Source organism: Lepus europaeus, chromosome 5, assembly GCF_033115175.1.
Source record: "Lepus europaeus isolate LE1 chromosome 5, mLepTim1.pri, whole genome shotgun sequence".
NCBI lineage: Eukaryota > Metazoa > Chordata > Mammalia > Lagomorpha > Leporidae > Lepus > Lepus europaeus.
The window spans coordinates 58,344,021-58,364,449 of record NC_084831.1 but is presented as its reverse complement, the minus strand read 5'-3'; the positions used below and the strand labels follow the sequence as shown (position 1 = coordinate 58,364,449).

Sequence of the window (20,429 nt, the reverse complement as noted above, 5' to 3'; positions counted from 1 at the left end):
TAGTAGACCCTGTTTCCCAGCCAAGAAAACTGAGCTTGGAGTGATAAATGGCTGGCCCAGAGGCTGAGAATAGGTAGATGCCGATTGAGATTTTGAACCAGACCTAGCTAAGGACAGCTAGAGTTAGAAAAATAAGATCTCCCACCAATCACTACAAAATTCTCTTTAAAGAATTAATACGTCTAAACTTTGTTCTATGTTTATCTGTCTCATTGGGATCATTGATGATGAGTCAGATGGCCCTGGGTGAATTCTGTTTCTCATTCATTTATTTTTGGCAAATTATTTCAACTCTCTAAGCCTCACTTTACTCATCTGTAAAACAGGGATAATAATAGCAACACTATTCCAAAAGTTTGCTGTGAATATTAATGACAGAATGTACGAAAAGAGCTTAGCACAATCTCGGAACACATAGTGTACACCATAAAAGTAGTTTAGTTGCTTATATTATTACTTTATCAATAGCAACGAGAGCTACACAAGACCATAGAGATGGTCTTCTCTAACTATTTTGTTTTATAGATAAGAAAACGTAAAGATTCAAAATGACTTAGTTATCCATGATAACACAACTAAATAAAGGCAGGGCTACAATTCAAACATGGCTTAATCTCAGGCTATTTTCATTTAACTTTACTGCTCTACATTTTATACTATATAAAATCAATTCTAGTTAATTGTATACTTTATTCTATATAAATCTGAGCTTTACTAAAGAGAGAGAAGTTGGACCAAGGGACATAGGAGTGCTCAGCTGGGCTGTCAGAACTGATTTCATTCTATTCTGCCCTCTAATCCAGGGTTCCTCTCACATTTGTGAGGCCACAGACTATATGTCTGAATACTCATAGGTAAAGACATGAATTGAACTATCACCTCTACTCCTCCCTTGATCGATATTCATTCATAGCAACCTGAAGGGTCAGACTGAAAAAGGATTTATTGATATGGTAGTACAAGGGGTCCTTGCTCCTGGCTCATGACCTGCCTTCCCCTTCCCCACTGCCAGGGACCTCTTGTGTAGGACTCTGTGAATCCTCTCCCACCCAGTTTTGAGTCCTCTCCCACAGAACGCTCAGAACCTAGAAGTGGGTTCAAAGGGCAGGAGGAGTGGGGGTGGGGGTCCAGCAGACGCCAAGTGTGATCTAGGAGTGGCAGCACATGTGATCGCTTGCCCTACCCATCGGCTTGTTTCCTGGGATGGAGGCAAGCTTGAGCCAGCCCAAGTTAAGTCTCTCTTAAGGCACTGGGTCCAAGATCCATCTTGCACTAACTGTGGCACTGCACTAATCATATTTTGAATTTTCAGCAAAAGTGGCATTCGTTTCTTTCAAGAGTTGGTCACCCTGCTATTGTCTTCCTGATGGATGAATCTGTTGGTCAATAAGATCTATTTCTTTACAGTCCTGCTGGGTCCAACATTTCCCATAGTTACTGAATATTCAGTTAGCTAGAAAATGACTCATACAACGTACGGGCAGTCAGTCTGCCACGTTCATCTCCCAGTGTCCTGTAGCCTGGCTCCTAGGTGGCTCTGGGCTGGTAGAATTGTATGTCTTTATTCTCTCTCATCTAAGGCATAGGCAATTAGTTGCTTCTATTCTCAATGTTCTGTATTGCAGGATGGTCATTTCTGCAGAAATGGAAAAATAAACCTGCAAAGCCAGGGGGACTCACCTTTCCTGTGATAGTATCTGGAGCTGACTTCATGATGCCCTAGGAGAAAAAGGACTGCCTATCTCTCATTCTTATCTCCTAAGTTTCCTTAGCAAACATTTACTGAAGTGCTAGGTCTTGATGCTCCATTCTAAAGAAAGTACTGATAGGCAGGACCGCTCTTTCATTCATCTTCACCAACAGAGCCCAAACCTCTTTGCACATAACACAGGGCAAAGCTAGGAGACCATGAGCAGGACCCTGGCAGGCGTTCGGGGAGAAGTTAAGACGGGGACTAGTTGCTTGAGTACAGTTCCTTACTGAATGCCACGGCACATTCAACTGAAAAATGCTCACCATGCAATCTTTCACCTGAAAGCTCCAGTCACATGGGGAAAAGAACCCCTCCCCCTGGGGCCCCATCAGTCACAACTACGTCTCCCTGGGATTGTTCTGGGCTGGTCCTTCCTCAGCCACTGTTGTTGCAACCCTGTACTTTTCTGACTGCGTCTGTCAGGAAGGAGACAGGAAATTCTAGTCACCCTCACAGCAGCTGCGCCATTCCTCCTATCCTCCTGCAATGACGTCGATGGGCTTTGGTGACACGAGGTCAGGAACTGAGCCACAGCGAAGGTCAGGAAGATAGGTCAGTGTTTATGCCATCGCTGGGCTGGGGATCCTGCTGAGGTTATTTGCTTTCTTCCTTTCTATACTGTTTCTCTTTCCGTTCCTCTTTTTATAATGCAGAGCCAAAGCATCCTGTTTTCAAAACATCTGACTGTTTTGCCACTGAGGAACTCATGTGTAAGACAATTCTTCTAATTCAGGAGGTGATGAAAGTTGCAGCACAAAAATTAATGAGCAAATCTAAGGCAATCCGTCGTTAAGCAAAACAGCTCTAATGTGTCTAACTGAACTTGGGCTTGTTGGCAGCAGGTTCACTAGACATCCTTCCCCTCTTGATAAACAAGTCCACTGCCTTGTAAAGCTCCTGCTGAACTTAACGATCTTGAACTTTTAGGGGGATAAGTAATCTGCACTACTAGCCACATGGCCACAACTTTCTCTAAAATTCTGAAATTTCACATGGCCTGTGGCCAGTGTAAAGGGATTAAGGAGCCTTGGGCCAAGTGGAAGACTGTTTCTGTTTAAGTCACAGCAACAGTTCCTCAGGCCAGTGCACTGCAGTGGCAAAGTGCTGCCTGCAGTAGGTCAAGCCTCTGCTTGCAGAGCCGGCATCCTGTATGGGCACTGGTTCGAGTATTGGCTACTCCATTGCCAACCCAGCTCCCTGCTAATGCGCCTGGGAAAGCAGCAGAGGATGGCCCAATTGCTTCGGTCCCTACAACCCACTTGGGAGACCAGGATGAAGCTCCTGGCTCCTGGCTGTTGAGGCCATTTGGAGAGTGAGCCAGTAGATGGAAGATCTCTGTCTGTCTCTACCTCTCCCTCTCTCCACCTTTCAAATAAATAAATAAATCTTAAATTAAAAAAAGATTTAAAAAAGCCAGTTCCTTATCTAACTACCTGGACTCTGCAGCACACTTGGGAAAGCCAGTTACAATCTTTTAATTACTCAGTTGTCTTCAAAATGTAAAGGGGTTAACTAAAGCAAACCAAAAAATGAACAACAATGAAAAAAGGATGAAACACTACTTGCTTTCCATACACCAGACATACCGGAGTGACCCTTTGAATGCTGACTGGCACATATGTCATTCCCAAATATGAGGGTACTTCATAAAACTGGTGGCAAATGGAATTAAAAGGTAAGTTCATTTTGGTCCACCATTTGTTTCTTTATTTTCATAATATGCATTTTAACTAGTCTTTTGAAAAACACTTGCATGCACGGATTTAAAAAAAAATTGGGGGCTCGGCGTTGTGGCATAGCGGGTAAAGCTACCACCTGCAGTGCTGGCATCCCATATGGGTGCCGGTTCGAGTCCCAGTAGCTCTACTTCCTATCCAGCTCTCTGCTGTGGCCTGGGAAAGCAGTAGAAAATGACCCAAGTCCTTGGGCCCCTGCACCCACATGGGAGACCCAGAAGAAGCTCCTGGCATCAGATAGGCTCAGCTCCAGCCACTGTGGCCAACAGGGGAGTGAACCAGCGGATGGAAGACCTCTCTCCCTCTCTATCTCTCTGCCTCTCCTTCTCTCTGTGTAGCTCTTTCAAATTAATAAATAAAGCTTTTAAAAAAAATTGCACCAGGCCGGTGCCATGGCTCACTAGGCTAATCCTCTGCCTGCAGGGCCAGCACACCGAGTTCTAGTCCCATTTGGGGCGCCAGATTCTGTCTCGGCTGCTTCTCTTCCAGTCCAGCTCTCTGCTGTGGCCCGGGAGTGCAGTGGAGGATGGCCCAAGTGCCTGGGCCCTGCACCCGCATGGGAGACCAGGAAAAGCACCTGGCTCCTGGCTTTGGATCAGCACAGTGCGCTGGCCATAACAGCCATTTGGGGGGTGAACCAACAGAAAAGGAAGACTTCTCTCTCTCTCTCTCTCTCTCACTATCTAACTCGGCCTGTCCAAAAAAAAAAAAAAAAAAAAAAAAAAATTGCACCAAAGAAGTTTTATCTTTTAATTCCATTATTCATAAACTTCTTAATGGGGACCCTTTATGCCAAGCTATGGGTCACACTGGCTCTCCCACCATCACTTTTAAGTAAGTTAAAACAATACAACAGAGCTAGAAACACAGATTCTTCGTAAAAATGTAGTGGATTCTGTGAATAAGTTACCGTTTACTGAGTTACTACTTCATGCCACGGGCCTATTAGACACATTATCTAAATTAATCCATATAACAACTGAGAGTTTCCTACAGCTTTCCCAGGCACAGTATCAGGGAACTCATTAGAAGTGGAGCAGCCAGCACTTGAAGGGCACCCATATAGGATGTCAGTACCACAGGCTGAGGCTTAACCCACTGCACCACAGCAGCAGCCCTGAAAGGCATCCTTTTTATCCTTGTTCTACAGATGAGAAAATTGAGTTTTGGAAGAGTTAAGCTGTCCAGGTCAAATAGCTAGTAAATACTAAAGGCAGAGTTCAGACGCTGATTTCTAACTGAAAAGCCCAGGCTCTTCAAAACCACTTTATAGGTGCAGGGGTCTGGCGCAACAGTTAAGATACTGCTCGGGACACCCACATCCAACATTGGAATGCCTGGGTTTCACACCTGACATCGCTCCTGGTTCTAGCATTCTGTAAATGTGTATCATGGGAGGCAGTAGGTAATAGCTCAAGTAGCTGGGTTCTTACCACTCTCAAGGAAGACCTGGACTGTGTTCCCAATTCCTGCTTTGGCCTGGCCCAGACTTGGTTGTTTATGGGTACTGGGAATGAACCAGTGGGTGGGAGATCTCTGCCTCTGTCTCTCTTTTCAAAAAAATAAAATTAACCTTCTTTTTATTATTATAAAAATGTCTTCATGGGGCTGGTGCTGTGATGTAGAAGGCAAAGCCTCCGCCTGCAGCATCGGCATCCCATATGGATGCCAGTTCAAGTCCCAGCTGCTCTTCTTCTGATTCAGCTCTCTCACACGGCCTGGGAAAGCAACAGAAGATGGCCCAAGTGCTTGGGCCCCTGATTTTGTGTGGGAGACAGGAGGAGGCCCCTGGCTCCTGCCTTTGGATGGGTTCAGCTGCAGCCGTTGTGGCCATTTGGGGAGTGAGCCAGCAGATGGAAGACCTTTCTCTCTACATCTCCCTCTCTCTGTCTATAACTCTACCTTCAAATAAATACATAAAATCTTTAAGAAAAATATTCACACTCACTTCTAACTCTGTAAATCAGAGATCTGTCTTGGCTTCTTCATTTAGTAAGAAATATGACCAAATAAGGATACATAGTAATGATAGTAATGACAATGATAATATTTTTAAGTAGCAACTTAAACATTTCAAATAATTTTAGCAACAATTAAAATTTTATATGGAATAAATCATTTGTTTCTCCCCAAAACTTATATAGATCGATTTCTTTTTAGTGGTCATAAAATTATTCTCATTGCATTATATGTAGCCTGGTTGACATTATGCTTACACTTCACCCAAGACAATTATCCGAGAACTTAAGACTTTACCAAAAAAGGTAGTTAAGTAAAAAAAAAAGTTTTTAAAAATTTTTTAAAAATTGAAATTGCCTTTAACTGTCAGTTGGGCCTGGATAGTTGCTTTGCCCTACAGCCTTTCCAGTGAAAACAGTTGAGGTGTCATGACTTCTACTTAAGCTAATTGTCAGCCTTGAGGTTTTGCCCTTTCTTTAGGGTTAGCTCTATTCAACTTTCATTGCTTCCTGCACACTGTACCATAGTGGAGGGGCGGAAGCCTGAGGGACTGGCATTCTCACCAAGATCTGTGTGGTTCCTGGTCTCAGACTCTTGTTAACTACTACGATGAATATGAAATTACTTTGAGTAAGTTTGCAAGACAGACAATGTCCAATGTCAGCACTCCAGACACAAATATGGTTAGAAGGCTACAGCATATCAACACTAAAAATGAGAAGTAAAGACAATGTGGAGTTTCTTAGGAAGTCTTCTTAACTTCTCCTGCAGTTAGTTGCCTGCTTTATCTTGGTGACTGCCCAAGTTCCTCCATGTTTTAACCTACTGAAAAATTACCCCTAAATAATGGATCTACATCATGTACGGATACCAAATATCACAAAATATGCAGAATGGAGTGTTTGCTAATGCTCCAAAGTGTGTGAAACCCTGTGTGAAAGTCCTTTTACCTGGGATCCTAACAGGATCTCAGGAAGATAGGCAGTTGAGCCCTCCTCAAGGGGAAGCAGCTGGTTGAGATTTACACCAGCCTGGAAAGCCCCTGAATGTAGCCTTCAGAGAAAGTCTGTAAATAGTTAAACTTCGTAGGTGTCCCACCTCCCACCCCCAACTTGTGAACTCTGGACTAAAAGCTCAGAAAGGGACTTATTTTTGCCCTTTTCTTAACCAATGAACAGAGTTGCAGAGTAAGAAAAGTTTCCCCTCCCTTCCTTCAGGATCTCCTAAGGATGCATTGCTTCCTCTGCTCAGATCCTTTGTGCTGGAGCCAGCAAGTCTGGATCCAAAGGTGATACTTCCAAGCCCTGGAGAGAGGGAGGAGGGACTCCTATTCCTGAGTACACCTCAGGGCTGGAAAGGGCAGGTTGGCGGGTGCAGGAGCAAAACCTCTTCCCAGTCCCAGAAATCCAAGACAAGCACACAACTCCTCAGGCTAGAGAGATCGAGGACTCTGAAAACGCACCTTTAAGAGGGCAACAGCAGGAAGGCTTTCTGTCCAAGTAGGTACATGCATGTATATACACAACTCTGTACAAATACATACGCATAACTTTATTGCTTTTACTGTGCTTGCATAGCTAATATTCTCCAAGTTAAAATACAAACAAACAGAAACAACAAGCAACAACTCTCACTAGATAAATTAGCACTCTAAGTCCAGGTGTTAATTAAACAAATGATATAATGATACATAATTAAAGCTTTTCAACACGAAGCTTTGTCTGGAGATTGTAAATAAAACCTTTTTTTTTCTTGCAATATAAGTGGAATTTAATTTCAAATGATCCCACTTTGAAAAACAGCAAATTCTTTTTTTTTTAAAAAAAAAAATACTTTCTGTTTCAGGGAACCAAGTAGATTGTGTTTATTGTCTTAGGTCACGACAAAATCTTACTATGTCCTCGGAAGAAATTTTTCAAACTTGAGAGCAAGTCATTTTCTTCCATGCACAGAAGGAGGTCAGAGTACTTTTCTTGTTTAAAAAATCTATGAACAACACCTGATGGCAACGCAAGGTGTTGCATACGTTGTTACGCTATGGACTCATTCAGATTTTAGTTTCCTGATAAATGGAAAAGACAAACAGCAACAGCAGCAACCACCACAACAAAGCTTTCATTTCTATGATACAGAAAGCCTTACATTCTGTACTGCATCCAGCAGACAGAAGTGTGGCTCCTGGGCATGACGGCTTACTGAGGATTTTCAACTTTTGCTGTGGTACCACAACACAGGGAGGCTGTGGCACGTCGGACCGGAATCTTCCGAGAGACGGATCCACACACAGATTCTCACACAGGGGCAGGGGCCAGGGCAGCCAGAGCTCCCTCCCTGCCAGGGTCCCCCTCTCCGGAGTAACAGGCTCCTGTCTTACCTTGTTAGAAGCCATCTCGCTGACAGAGCGGTAGGTCTGTATGGTCTCTAGCTGGTCTAGGCACCAGTCTAGCTCCTCCAGCGTTTCCATTGCTAACTTTTGATAAGATTCTTCTGCAAACAAACACACAGACATGTAGTTAGGCTGCAGCGGCTGCAGGCTGTCCATAGCAGGGGCCCGGCTGCCACCGCTGATCCCGGCGCTACTGAAGGTGCCGCCGAGCTCCTTCATTATTTGCGCGCCGACGCCTGCCTTGCAGCTCTCTCCTCGCGGAGCACAAATCACCGCGAGGCGCCGTGCGCGCCGGCCGCGGCCAAGTGTTCACGCCCCCCGCGCCCCCGCCCGCCGGGATGAGGTGTCAGTGATCTACCAAGAAACTTCCTCTGAGGAAGAAGGCGGGGAGCCGGCTCTGGCAAGCTCCTCTGCCTGCATGTGTCCGAAAACCCGGGGCCGCGAAGCCGGGCGAGTTTTCTCACAGGCGCGCGCGGCCTGAGTCATCCCGCGCTGGTTCAGGGCGCCTGATGTCATTTCGGAGTGTCTGCAGTCTAGAGGAGAAATGAGGCGCGCTTTTCCTCCTCTGGCTTTTCTGCTAAATGAAACAGACGGTGGACGTGTGGGGGGCAGGGGGCTGGGGGCGGGAGACGGAGCCTCACGTTTCGGGGAGAAGCGGTCATTCGTCCCGGGGAGGTGGTGGGCCCGGGGGAAGAAGTGCGGGTCGGGGGTGCGGCGCTGTGTTCGGTGCGGATGACTTTTAATCAGCAAACGCTGCCCCGCACCAGTCCGAGAGCGAGGCGATTTTTTTTTTTTTCCTCTCCCCTGACTCTCTCCTTTAATTAGAGGCAAAATGAGGTCTCCCTGATAAGAGTTCGGTCTAAGAAAAACTGTCTGGAGTTTGACGTGAACACGTTTATGGGCCTGGGAGTCCTGCGGCTCTTGTTATACTAAACAAAGCTAAAACTTCCCTTCCGCGGGTGCCAGGATCACAGGGAAATTCTGACCCGGAGTTTCAGGTGGAGCCAGACGTGCATGCTGCACATTTTTCATTTCGATTAAAGCCGGGGGCTCTGATTTGTCGTTTTTATGATCTAGACTTTATGGAAATATTTCGCGGTGGTCCCTACCACCAAAAAAAACAAAAACAAAAACAAAACCCAGCCTTTGCAAGATCACATTTTGACTGCACAATTAAAACGTTTTATGTATCCACAACATGGCGATCTGTATCCAAAAGTTTGTGGGTCTAAACACATACTTCAGGTTATTGACTCAAGAAACCCATGTTAATAAACACTGAATTAATTTTATAAATGCTGGGTGATTTAATGAAGCAACAGCTGGCTATAAAAAGCAATCTCCAACATACATGACTCTTTGTGACGGGGGACAATACACAATGACCCTACCAAATTTCTGGAACACAAACACACACTAGTCATTAACAAAGCCATAAATCTCATATGTAGTTTTAGTATAAAAGTTCTGTCACATTTGGAGCCCGCTTCTTATACATTTATACAGAGATCCTAGTAAGACCACTTAGCTTTTTTATTATTATATTAATAATTTTACATGTGTGGCACTCAAATACTTGAAGCCAAAAAGGGAATAAACCGACTGGAATCATTTGGCCACAGACGCACTTTTCAAAGAATAGTTGCTTTGTTTACCCCCGAAATGTGGGTACACTTCAGGAGAAACAGGGGTTAAAATTCAATATCCTGTATGTCATGCTTAAAAAGCCACAAAACCACTGGAGGTAACTTCCTCTATTTTTTTTTCACACTCCTCAAAAATGTGCAGACAAGAATTGAGGTGTTTTTAATAAAACGCATTTCAAGCCAGACTTGCACAAACCTTCCCTCCCTTCCTTTCCTTCAATTTTGCAATGTCGCCCCAACAGGAAGATCCTCTTCACTCTCCCTTAGTGTGACCAAAACTCCAGTGTGCTTCCTCTGTCCGCTTCCAGAAAAGCATTTTTTTTTTTTTTTCCCAAAGAAGCTTTTCCTGAAGACACAGAACCCTCCCATCCTCAGGCCCTGCCGCTAATGAAAGAAAAACTTCAGCTACTGCGGCTACTCCGGCTTCAGTGCCTGGTGTCTTCCACATCACAGCCTGTGGTTGTCTGTGACTAGGGCAGGCATGCACTGGGACAGTGGGGAATCAGCAAGTTGCTCAGGATCTGTCTGGAATAGGCTGATGTGCAAACCAACTCTAAGGTGGTATCTCACATCTCTCGGTCATGAAGAGAAAAAAGGGATCTGATGTCCATTCAAGCTTGGCCAAGGAAATACAATAATAGAACCACTGGGAGGGCGGGGGAGAGGCCTCTTCAAAGATATACTGATTGGATGTTACTGCCATCGTTCATGTCTTATCTTTTTTTTTTTTTTTGACAGGCAGAGTGGACAGTGAGAGAGAGAGATAGAGAGAAAGGTCTTCCTTTTGGCCGTTGGTTCACCCTCCAATGGCCGCTGCGGCCAGTGCATTGTGCTGATCCGAAGCCAAGAGCCAGGTGCTTCTCCTGGTCTCCCATGCGGGTGCAGGGCCCAAGCACTTGGGCCATCCTCCACTGCCTTCCCGGGCCATAGCAGAGAGCTGGCCTGGAAGAGGGGCAACCGGGACAGAATCTGGCACCCCGACTGGGACTAGAACCCGGTGTGCCGGCGCCGCAAGGCGGAGGATTAGCCTAGTGAGCCGTGGCGCCGGCCTCATGTCTTATCTTTTGCACAGAACAAACACCATGTGCTTCTTGTATTGGGCCAATATGAGACATAAGTAACCGGCTGATAGATGGGATAGGACTTTGCTTCACTTCCCCCTCTTCAGGTCAACCACAGTAGATTTTCTACTTGCTATTGGTTACATTTTGAAGTTACATTAGGTCTGTCTCACTTCCAAAATTCCCAGTCCACAATCAAGACTTCTTTTGTGCCCCATTTCATAGTTTTCTTGTCAGATAACTAAGGCAGAGAGCACAGACTTCAGAATGGGGTCTTCAAACACCTGCTACTTGTAGACGGAGGCAAAGAAAATGACCAGTACAGTCAGGACTGATCTCCGTGCTGTGACTTCATAGCCCTAGCACCATATCCATTGTTTGGTACTGAGTCAATACCGGGGAGAATGGAAGTTGTCCACGCCAAATAGTTGGGCACCTGGAGGCAGATGGGTCTAGAGAACAGTAGCTTTGGAGTGAGAATCAGAGAAATTGACTATCTCTACTACCATTGAGGGGATGATTCTGGACCTCAATATTGTACATCTATAAAACAAGGCTAAGAATACTTATCTCAAAAGTTATAAAGGGAGTAAATGAGGTACAGTGTCTAAAGTGCCTGATATGGTAGTTAGTTCATAGGTTATCAACACATGGAGTCATTACTAATGACAATCAAAGAACTCAAAGCCCTGGCATTGAAAGGTGGGAAACAGTGTGAACCGGCATTGAAAGAGAGACAGCAGAATGATATACTCAGCAAGGGATTTTATAGTAAGAATCAGCTGCATAATTTGCAGGGCCCACTGAAAAATAAAAGTGTGGAATCCCTTGCTCAGAAAACAGGAGAATGCACTATTAGAGGTACTAATGAATGAAGCTTTATGCTTTTGTTCTGCATTTTGTCTCTCAATCTATCAAGATGTTTTTTGCTACTTGTTTTGCAATGAAGTTTTTATTTTAAATGCTTGTAGATTGGCCAAAAAGTTGCACGTGTCATACATTGTTATAGTACATTTGTCACAACTAACTTGGTATGGTATTTAATACCATATTTTGGAGCATAAGATACTATAAAACTCTTGCAGGAACTGAGAGGCCCTGCATCCTCTGACTTAGGGCACATACACAGTTCACCAGCTGCTATGTACCCCTTCCTGACAGCTGCCAGAATGATGTCCTCTGCCCAGCCAGGAGTAGGCCCTGGAGAATCAAGTCATGGTATCTGTGCACCACACTATAGCTATGTCAGCCAAGGGGAGGGACAATTGCTGTCATGCCCCACCTGAGCCTTGGCAACCCACACATGCCTAACTCGAATCCTCCCTATATATACCAAGAGCCCTGCTGGGAAAGGAGAAGCAGTGGTCATAGATGGGGGAGGGGAGAGAAGGGAGCTGGATGATCCCTGGGATGCCTGGATCATAGGAGAGAATGATGGAGGATCTTTCCAGGGCACAGTGACAGGTGGCAAGATGTGAAACAACACGTGAGACAAGGCTCTAAGCCACTGGCACAGATTCCACTGTCCCATCAGACTTCACTCTCAAAACATAAATTCAGAGACACAGTTGCTACAAATTTTAAGAACAAGTATGGAGGGGCCAGTGTTGTGGCATAGTGGGTAAAGCCCCTGCCTGTGGTGCCAGTGTCCTACATGTGTGTCATTTTGTGTCCTGGCTGCTTCACTTCTGATCCAGCTCCTGCAAATGGCCTGGGAAAGCAGTGGACACAGCTCAGGTGCTTGGGCCCCTGCCACCCACATGGAAGACAGGATGAAGTCCCTGGTTCCTGGCTTTGTCCTGGCTCAGTTCTGGCCATTGTGGCCAGTTGGGGGAGTGAACCAGGAGATGAAAGATCTCTTTCTGTCTCTCCCTCTCTCTCTCTCTCTCTCTCTCTCTCTGTCTGTAACTCTATCAAATAAATAAGCAAAAAAAAAAAAAAAATTAAGAGCAAATATGGAACCCTGTGAGCCTGGGCCCCGTAACCACACTGGCTATACTCTCAGGATGTTGTTCTTGCTCCTGTCTGGTGTAAGATGATCTTGACAAGGAGCAGGCTTAGTGCCACAGAAGCAAGTCTCAAGAGAGGAAAAGCAGGTCATGGGACCATGCAGGTGACTCTAGTTTCCAAAAATTTACAGTGGGAAGCAGCAAGAAGAACCCATCTCCCTTCTCTTTCCCTCTGCTTCCCAAACTCTCACTGCAAGAGGCAAAGGGGTACTCTCTTCCTCTGTGAGTATGTAGATATTGCATTTGACCCTGAGAAACTGGAAGAGAAAAAATAGATGAGTAATTATAATTAATATTAATCTGCTAATAATACATGTCATTCAAATAGCGCTTATGTCTAAGAAGTTCTTAGCATACTATTCGTTAATCCTTGCAACATCGTTATGTGATAGAATGGAACAAGTATGATGATCTCTAGTTTACCTTAAGGCACAGGTTAAATTATTAGAGCAAATAGTCCCCTCCAGATTCCTGGCAAGAATATATTTTGGTCTAGGGCCAGTATCATAGTGCAGTGGGTTAGCCCACTGCCTGCAATGCCAGCATCTCTTATCAAATCGCTGGTTCAAGTCCCAGTTGCTGGCTGCTCAACTTCCTATTCTGCTCCCTGCTAATGCACCTGGGAATGCACAAGAAGATGGCCTGAATTCTTTGGCCCCTGCTAACCATGTGGGAGACCCGGATGGAGTTCCAGGCTTCTGGCTTCTGCCTGACCCAGGCCCAGAGGATTCAGCTCAGCACTGAAAGATGCATTCAAGGGCCAGCGCTGTGGCTCAATAGGCTAATCCTCCGCCTTGCAGCGCCGGCACACCGGGTTCTAGTCCCGGTCGGGGTGCCAGATTCTGTCCCGGTTGCCCCTCTTCCAGGCCAGCTCTCTGCTGTGGCCTGGGAGTGCAATGGAGGATGGCCCAAGTACTTGGGCCCTGCACCCCATGGGAGACCAGGAGAAGCACCTGGCTCCTGGCTTCGGATCAGTGCGGTGCACCGGCCGCAGCGGTCATTGGAGGGTGAACCAACGGCAAAGGAAGACCTTTCTCTGTCTCCCTCTCTCACTGTCCACTCTGCCTGTCAAAAAAAAAAAGAAAAAAAAAGAAAAAAAAAAGAAAAGAAAGATGCATTCAAAGTTACATCTTACCATTGGGAATTTTCTGTTTTCAATTGTGTAATTACTTTTCTAAATGTTGTCATTTCATGAGCCTCTGCTTCCCTTTTCTGGTCTACCTAACATAGCCCTTAGCCTGGAGAGGCTGCGTAATATTTTCTCAGAAGAGCTGGGATGGTTCTCATCTTGCACCTTGCTTCAGTGGGTAACCTCAAGCAAATTACCTAAACTCTCTGAGACAAATGCTTTCGTCTGTAAAGTGAGGGTAAGAAAAATGTCATATTCTCACAGGGAAGGGAACATAAAAAAATACACACAAAAACAGAACATAAACCTTTAAGTATTATGCACAAATATCTCATTTATTATTACAGATGGATTTAGGTGCATTGTGGAAAAACAAAAGCTGGAAATAATAAAAATCTCACATTTTTACCATGGGGAGGTTAACCTTTCTACATATCTGTTCATGTATATGTTTGTATACACATATATGTATGAGGGGTCTTCAAAAAGTTCATGGAACTGATGTATTATGAAAAACCTGTGCAGGGGCTGGCCTTGTGGCACAGTATGTTAAGTCTCTGCCTGTGACACTGGTATTCCATAGGGCACTGGTTTGAATCCCCACTGTTCTGATCCAGCTCCTTGCTAAGTGCCTGGGAAAGCAGCAGAGGATGGCTCAAGTACTGGGATCCCTGCACCCAGGTGGGAGACCCAGATGGAGTTCCAGCATCCTGGCTTTGGCCTGGCCCAGTACTGGCCATTACAGCCATTTAGGGAGTGAACCAGTGGATGGAAAATCTCTCTCTGTCTCTCTCTCTCTGTGTCTTTCTCTCACTGCTTGCTCACTCTCACTCTGTCTCTGAATCTCCCTCTGTAACTGCCTTTCATATAAATAAATAAAAGGAAAAAAAACTGTGTAGATTTCAAATTTTTGCACCACAATAAATGTATGCTTTAATTCCACTCTCCATGAGCTCTTTGAAGTGACCTTGTACACAACCATGGTAAGGTCAAACTGTACAAACTGCTAAACAATATTCTTTTTTAAGTCTATGTTCTTTCCTTTTTTCTGTTTTCATAATTTTCCATTTCCCCTAACAGTTAGGTTCATAGTTCAATTTCCCCATATTTTTCATGAAAATAGGGTAGAAATGTGTGTGCATTGGCAAAGTGGTTTGGAAAAAGGGAGCGATGCAGAGAAGAAAGAGTGATTAGATACTCAGGCTGGCCACAAATCACTAGCGGCTCATAGTGTGAAAGCCTGGCGAGGGATTTCAGCCAGCAGGCAGTCAGTGGCCAACCTGGTAATAATTTCAGGTGCCCTTAAATGCTGGCCCTGCAATGTGCAGATGAAAGCATGCTTTTACCACCTGACTCATCCGTTGGAAAAGTAGGGGCAGAGGCTGTTTATATACTTGATGTCATTTAAGTTTGAAACCTTAAGTATCCTCACTCAATATAGATTAGATAATCGAGGCTCTGAGAGGGAAGTACCTGCCCGAAATTGCACATAATAAGCAAGTGAAAGCATCAGGATACATCCAAAATATAATGTTCTGATAATTATATCTAAATGACATTTAACATTATTTTTATTTAAATATTTTAATATACACATAAAATTGTGCCTATTTGTGGGGTACTATGTGATATTATGCTACATATGTACATTGTGCAATATCCAATCAGGGTGAATATATTTTTCCTTTCAAGCGTTTAACATTTCTTTATAGTGAAAGTATCCCAAATGTTATCTTTCAGGTTTTTTAATAAATGGAGAAATACAGAAGTGTGATAGAACACCTTAATGTCTTACTCCCACCTAAGTATATGTCAACCAACCTTTTCCCATTCCTTCCTCCCTAATCCTCTCCCCAGCCTCAGGTAATCTCCATAATATATATTTTTTAAAATATTTAATTTATGTATTTGAAAGATAGAGTTATAAGCCGGCGCCGCGGCTCACTAGGCTAATCCTCCGCCTTGTGGCGCCGGCACACCGGGTTCTAGTCCTGGTCAGGGCGCCGGTTCTGTCCCAGCTGCCCCTCTTCCAGCCCAGCTCTCTGCTATGGCCAGGGAGTGCAGTGGAGGATGGCTCAAGTGCTTGGGCCCTGCACCCGCATGGGAGACCAGGAGAAGCACCTGGCTCCTGCCATCGGATCAGCGCGGTGCGCAGCACGCCAGCCGCGGCGGCCATTGGAGGGTGAACCAACGGCAAAGGAAGACCTTTCTCTCTGTCTCTCTCTCTCACTGTCCACTCTGCCTATCAAAAAATTAAAAAAAAATAAATGAAAGATAGAGTTATAGAGAGAGGTAGAGCCAGAGAGAGAGAGGGAGAGAGGTCTTCCATCCACTGGTTCACTCCCCAGATGATCATAATGGCCAGAGCTGAGCTGATCAGAAGGGTGGAGCCAGGAATTTCTTCCAGGTCTCTCATGCGGGTACAGGGGCCCAGGGACTGGGGACATCTTCTATTGCTTTCCCAGGCCATAGCAGAGAGCTGGATTAGAAGTGGAGCAGCTGGGACTCAATCCGGTACCCATATGGGATGCCAGCGCTGCAGGCTGGGGCTTTAACTTGCAGCGCCACAGAGCTGACCCCCTCCATAATATTTTTAACTTCTATGAGTCCAGCTATTTTCCAGACTCCACATATGAGTGAGATCACGTGATACTTGACGTGACTTTCTGTGTTTAGCTTCTTTTACTTAATATAATGATACCCAGTTCCATCTAAGTTATTGCAAATGACAATATTTCATCCTTTTTATGGCTGGGTAGTATTCCCTTGTGCATATATACCACTTTTTCTTTGTCCATTCATTGGTGGATGAATACTTAGATTGCTTCTATTTTCTGTCTATTGTGAACAGTGCTGCAATAAACATGGGAGAGTGCAGATGTCTATTTGATAGGCTGATTTCTTTTTCATTAGATATACATTCCCAGTAATGGGATTGCTGGATCATATAGTATATCTATTTTTAGTTTTTTGAGGGAGCTCCGTACTGTTTTCCCCAATGTCTGTACTAATTTATATTCCCATCAACAGTGTGCAAAGTTCTGTTTTCTCCATATTCTAACCAAGGCTTGCTAAATTTTATCTTTTTTATATTTCATCCAATCTTACTAGAGTGAGTTGACATCTTATTGTAGTTTTGATTTGCATTTCTCTGATGATTAGTAATGTTGAACATTTTTTCATGTACCTGTTGGCACACGTCTTCCTTTGAGAAATGTTTCTTTAGATCTACTCACCATTTTAATTATATTTTTTTTTCTTGGCAGGCAGAGTGGACAGAGAGGCAGAGAGAAAGGTCTTCCTTTGCCATTGGTTCACCCTCCAATGGCCACTGCAGTCAGTGCGCTGTGGCCAGCCCATCGCGCTGATCTGAAGCCAGGAGCCAGGTGCTTCTCCTGGTCTCCCATGCGGGTGCAGGGCCCAAGGACTTGGGCCATCCTCCACTGCACTCCTGGGCCACAGCAGAGAGCTGGGCTGGAAGAGGAGCAACCGGGACAGAATCCGGTGCCCCGACCAGGATAGAACCCGGGTGCCAGCGCCGCAGGTGGAGGATTAGCCTATTGAGCCACGGTGCTGGCCCCTAACCATTTTAATTTAATTACCTGTTTTCTAAATGCAATTTTAACATAGTTCTGTATATATCAGAAACATATCTGTCAAATCTCCTCCATTTTATACCCAAAGAAAGTACCTAGTAGGAAACTAATAAAACCGTTTGTTTATGGGCCTCACATAATTGGAGTCTTAAAAGGTGGCAGTTATTTTCGGTGCTATGCTAGTGGTCAAATCAATTGGAAAAATGTCACATTCAAGAACAGGGATGAACATCAGAAATGTGGAATAAAAAAAAATCAAATGTTAAAAGTACATGAAAGAAGTATGACTCAATAAAGTTCCAAAGAAGCAAAAGCTAGCCTATGATATTAGAAGTCACAGTAGGGTTTACTTTAAGAGATTAGTGATGAGGAAGGACTTGAGGGGCCTTCCATGCGGCTAATAATGATCTATGAGTAGCTCTTGGTCTGGGTATTGGTTACCTGGGTGTGTCCACTTTATAAAAATTCACAAATTTCTACACTTAGGATTTGTGCACTTTCCCCTCTGTCCTTGTGGCTTTCCATGCAGCCTTTCAACAAAGAGTCATCTAGGGAAAGGTCACTTTATAAAAACAAGAACAGGGGCAGGCACGGTAACAGCAACTGGCATCCTGTATTGGAGGGTTGGTTTGAGTTCCAGCTACTCCACTCTGGTTCCAGCTCCCTGGCTAATGCATCTGGGAAGCAGTAGGTAGTGGCTCAAGAACTTGGGTCCCTGCCACCCACATGGGAGACCAGGATGGGGTTCCAGGCTCGTGACCTCAGACAATCTCAGCCCTGGATATTGCCAGCATTTAAGCTGTGAACCAGCAGATGGAAGCTTGCTTCTCTTTCTCTCTCTGTCACTCTGTATTTCAAATTTTTAAAAAATCTCAAAAAATAAAACAAAAATAGGATTTCTACAAACACATTTTGTTTCTTTTTGTTGAGTTCTAGCAATGGGTATCAACAGAGTTTAACTAAGTTTCACAGTGCTGAAAAACAACAACAAAAGCTATTGGTTTTGTCGTGACATAAACCAGGGTGCTCCTACTAACTCAAATTCAGTAGAACATCTTGGAGTCTGACCTAGCCGTTTGTAAATCCTGGTTATGCCATTAACTAGCAGTGTGAGCTTACACTAAGTAAGTAGCTATTGTGCCTCTGTTTCTTCACCTATAAAACAAAAAGATGGTTTAAACCAGCTGTGAGACCCTAGTGAACCAACATTGCCAAAGTGTAGTACCAAACATGTAAGGAAAATTTCCCACCATCTCTACCACCCTTTCTCAGGTTCTCAGTCACTTTTCTGAGAGTACATTCACATTTTTGATAGGCGAGTTGGGTAGAGTTTTTCTCTGGTCCTAGGGAAGGGAGTAATATAAGGGTGGCAATGACATACTGTAATTGACAAAATGTCAGAAAATTGCCTTCTTGATACTTATCTGATTAGAGTTTGCTGAATTCCTTACCAAATCCTGACTGACACAGCAGGACAGTGGCCTGTCTGATGCTGTAAACTGTATGGAAAGATGTTTGCTCATTCATTCAACAAAGGTATATTGAGCAACTACTATAACCAAGCCTGAGTGGAGTGATGGGTTACAGCAATGAACAAGATACTGTAGAAGTGGTATTGTCCATTGCATAGAATGATTTTATTGGAAATCCTCTTCCCACACTTCAAATGGTAGGTTTCTCAAGATAGGGGCCTTCTCAGCTTCCTGCCCTACTCTGCTGATCTTTGGAAGGTGGAAGTGTGTGCTAACTGGATGTTTTACATTCACCTTATGACTCTAGTTTTATCTACAAGCTTCCAGTCCTGTAGATGTCCTTACGTCTTGGTTTCTTGCCAGCCTCTAAGTGCTTTTGAAGTTAGCATGCTTATTTCATTCTTATCTTCCTTCCCAAAGTGCAGTGTATTTGTTAAAATATAAACTAGCTCCGTGCATATGGAAATCAGCCTCTATTTAATGGCATTGTGTTGAGCTAGTTATCTATTTGGTCTTGGCTATGACTTTCCCCCTGTTTTTCTTAGCAGTATCTTTTCTTCATCATAAGTTACCATGCCCAAAGCGTTCCCTTTCTTTTGATGAATATTTAGTAAATGAAACACACCTGTGTTAGAGCTCAACATTTCAAGAACATGTTTTGCTTTTACCCTGAGTAAAACATTCTTAGAACAAATCGCGGATCTGGAGAACACCCTGAATATACTCTGAATGCAATTCTTCTGAAGGCACAGTTTGTAAGCCCTTTGTGGCCTTTCTTAAGGCAGCACTTTGTTAATGTGTCCCTCTGAATGCAGAGCTTTGCAATTGCATATGACATGGATTTCACCCTGCTTGGATTCACAGAAGAGGTTAGCAGCCCTCAAGGGAAAGAACAATGAAAAGTGGGTCATTTTAATGCAGATCTCTTTAGCAAATTTTTCTAAGACTGCAAGTTAAAGAAATTCCAATCACAACTTGTTTTTGTATATATAACCTGACAATTTACTAAGCACTTTCAGTTGCATCTCATTTTTTCCTTGAAAACTAAACCCCATGAGATCAAGATTATTATTATTATGACACACATTTTCCATTATGCATATGAGAAAACTGAGGTTGGACATGATAGAGGGAAAGAGAGAGACAGAGAGACAGAGACACACAGAGAGAGAAACCGGAGAAGAGGGAAAAGGGAATGAAAGAGGAAGAATGTAAGTTCTCTAATTCTAAATTCCATCGTCATTATAACTAAGCCATGGGACTTCTTGGCAAATAGTCTTTCTCTTTCTTTCATGCCTTTGCTGGGTGTCAGCTTCATAGCACTATTCCTTCTTGCTCTACCTCTCGCTATGAAATAGGCAGGCATACAGGTTATCTTCAGGGGGAGGAGGGAATTTAAAACTCTTCCCCCATCCCACCATCCTTGCTTTATTAAGATGTATTATACAGCAGTAAAAAAAAAAACAATGAAATCTGGTCATTTGCAACAAAATGGAGGAATCTAGAAAATATGCTGAGTGAAATAAGCCAGTCCCAAAGGGACAAATATCATATGTTCTTCCTGATTGGTGACAACTGAGCATCAAAAAGAAAACCTGTTGAAGTGAAATGGACACTATGAGAAACAATGACTTGATCAGCTCTGGTCCTGAATGTTGATGAACAACTTAATACTTTATCCC

At 44.1% G+C, this 20,429-nt stretch overlaps 1 protein-coding gene across 2 annotated transcripts in view; it reads right to left on the bottom strand.

Annotated features, from left to right (window-relative positions):
* PDE4B (phosphodiesterase 4B) overlaps positions 1-20,429 on the bottom strand; it is a 457,454-nt gene that overhangs the window by 36,947 nt on the left and 400,078 nt on the right. The window contains exons 1-2 of one of the 2 annotated variants that reach the window (XM_062191496.1): positions 8,193-8,209; positions 7,823-7,935 (exon numbers count right to left, since the gene is read on the bottom strand). In XM_062191496.1, coding sequence (XP_062047480.1) covers positions 7,823-7,912 — 90 coding nt within the window. In that variant the 5' untranslated portion in view covers positions 7,913-7,935; positions 8,193-8,209. Of the gene's footprint in view, positions 1-7,822; positions 7,936-8,192; positions 8,210-20,429 lie in introns of those variants that run through there. The other variant, XM_062191495.1, reaches the window with a different exon arrangement.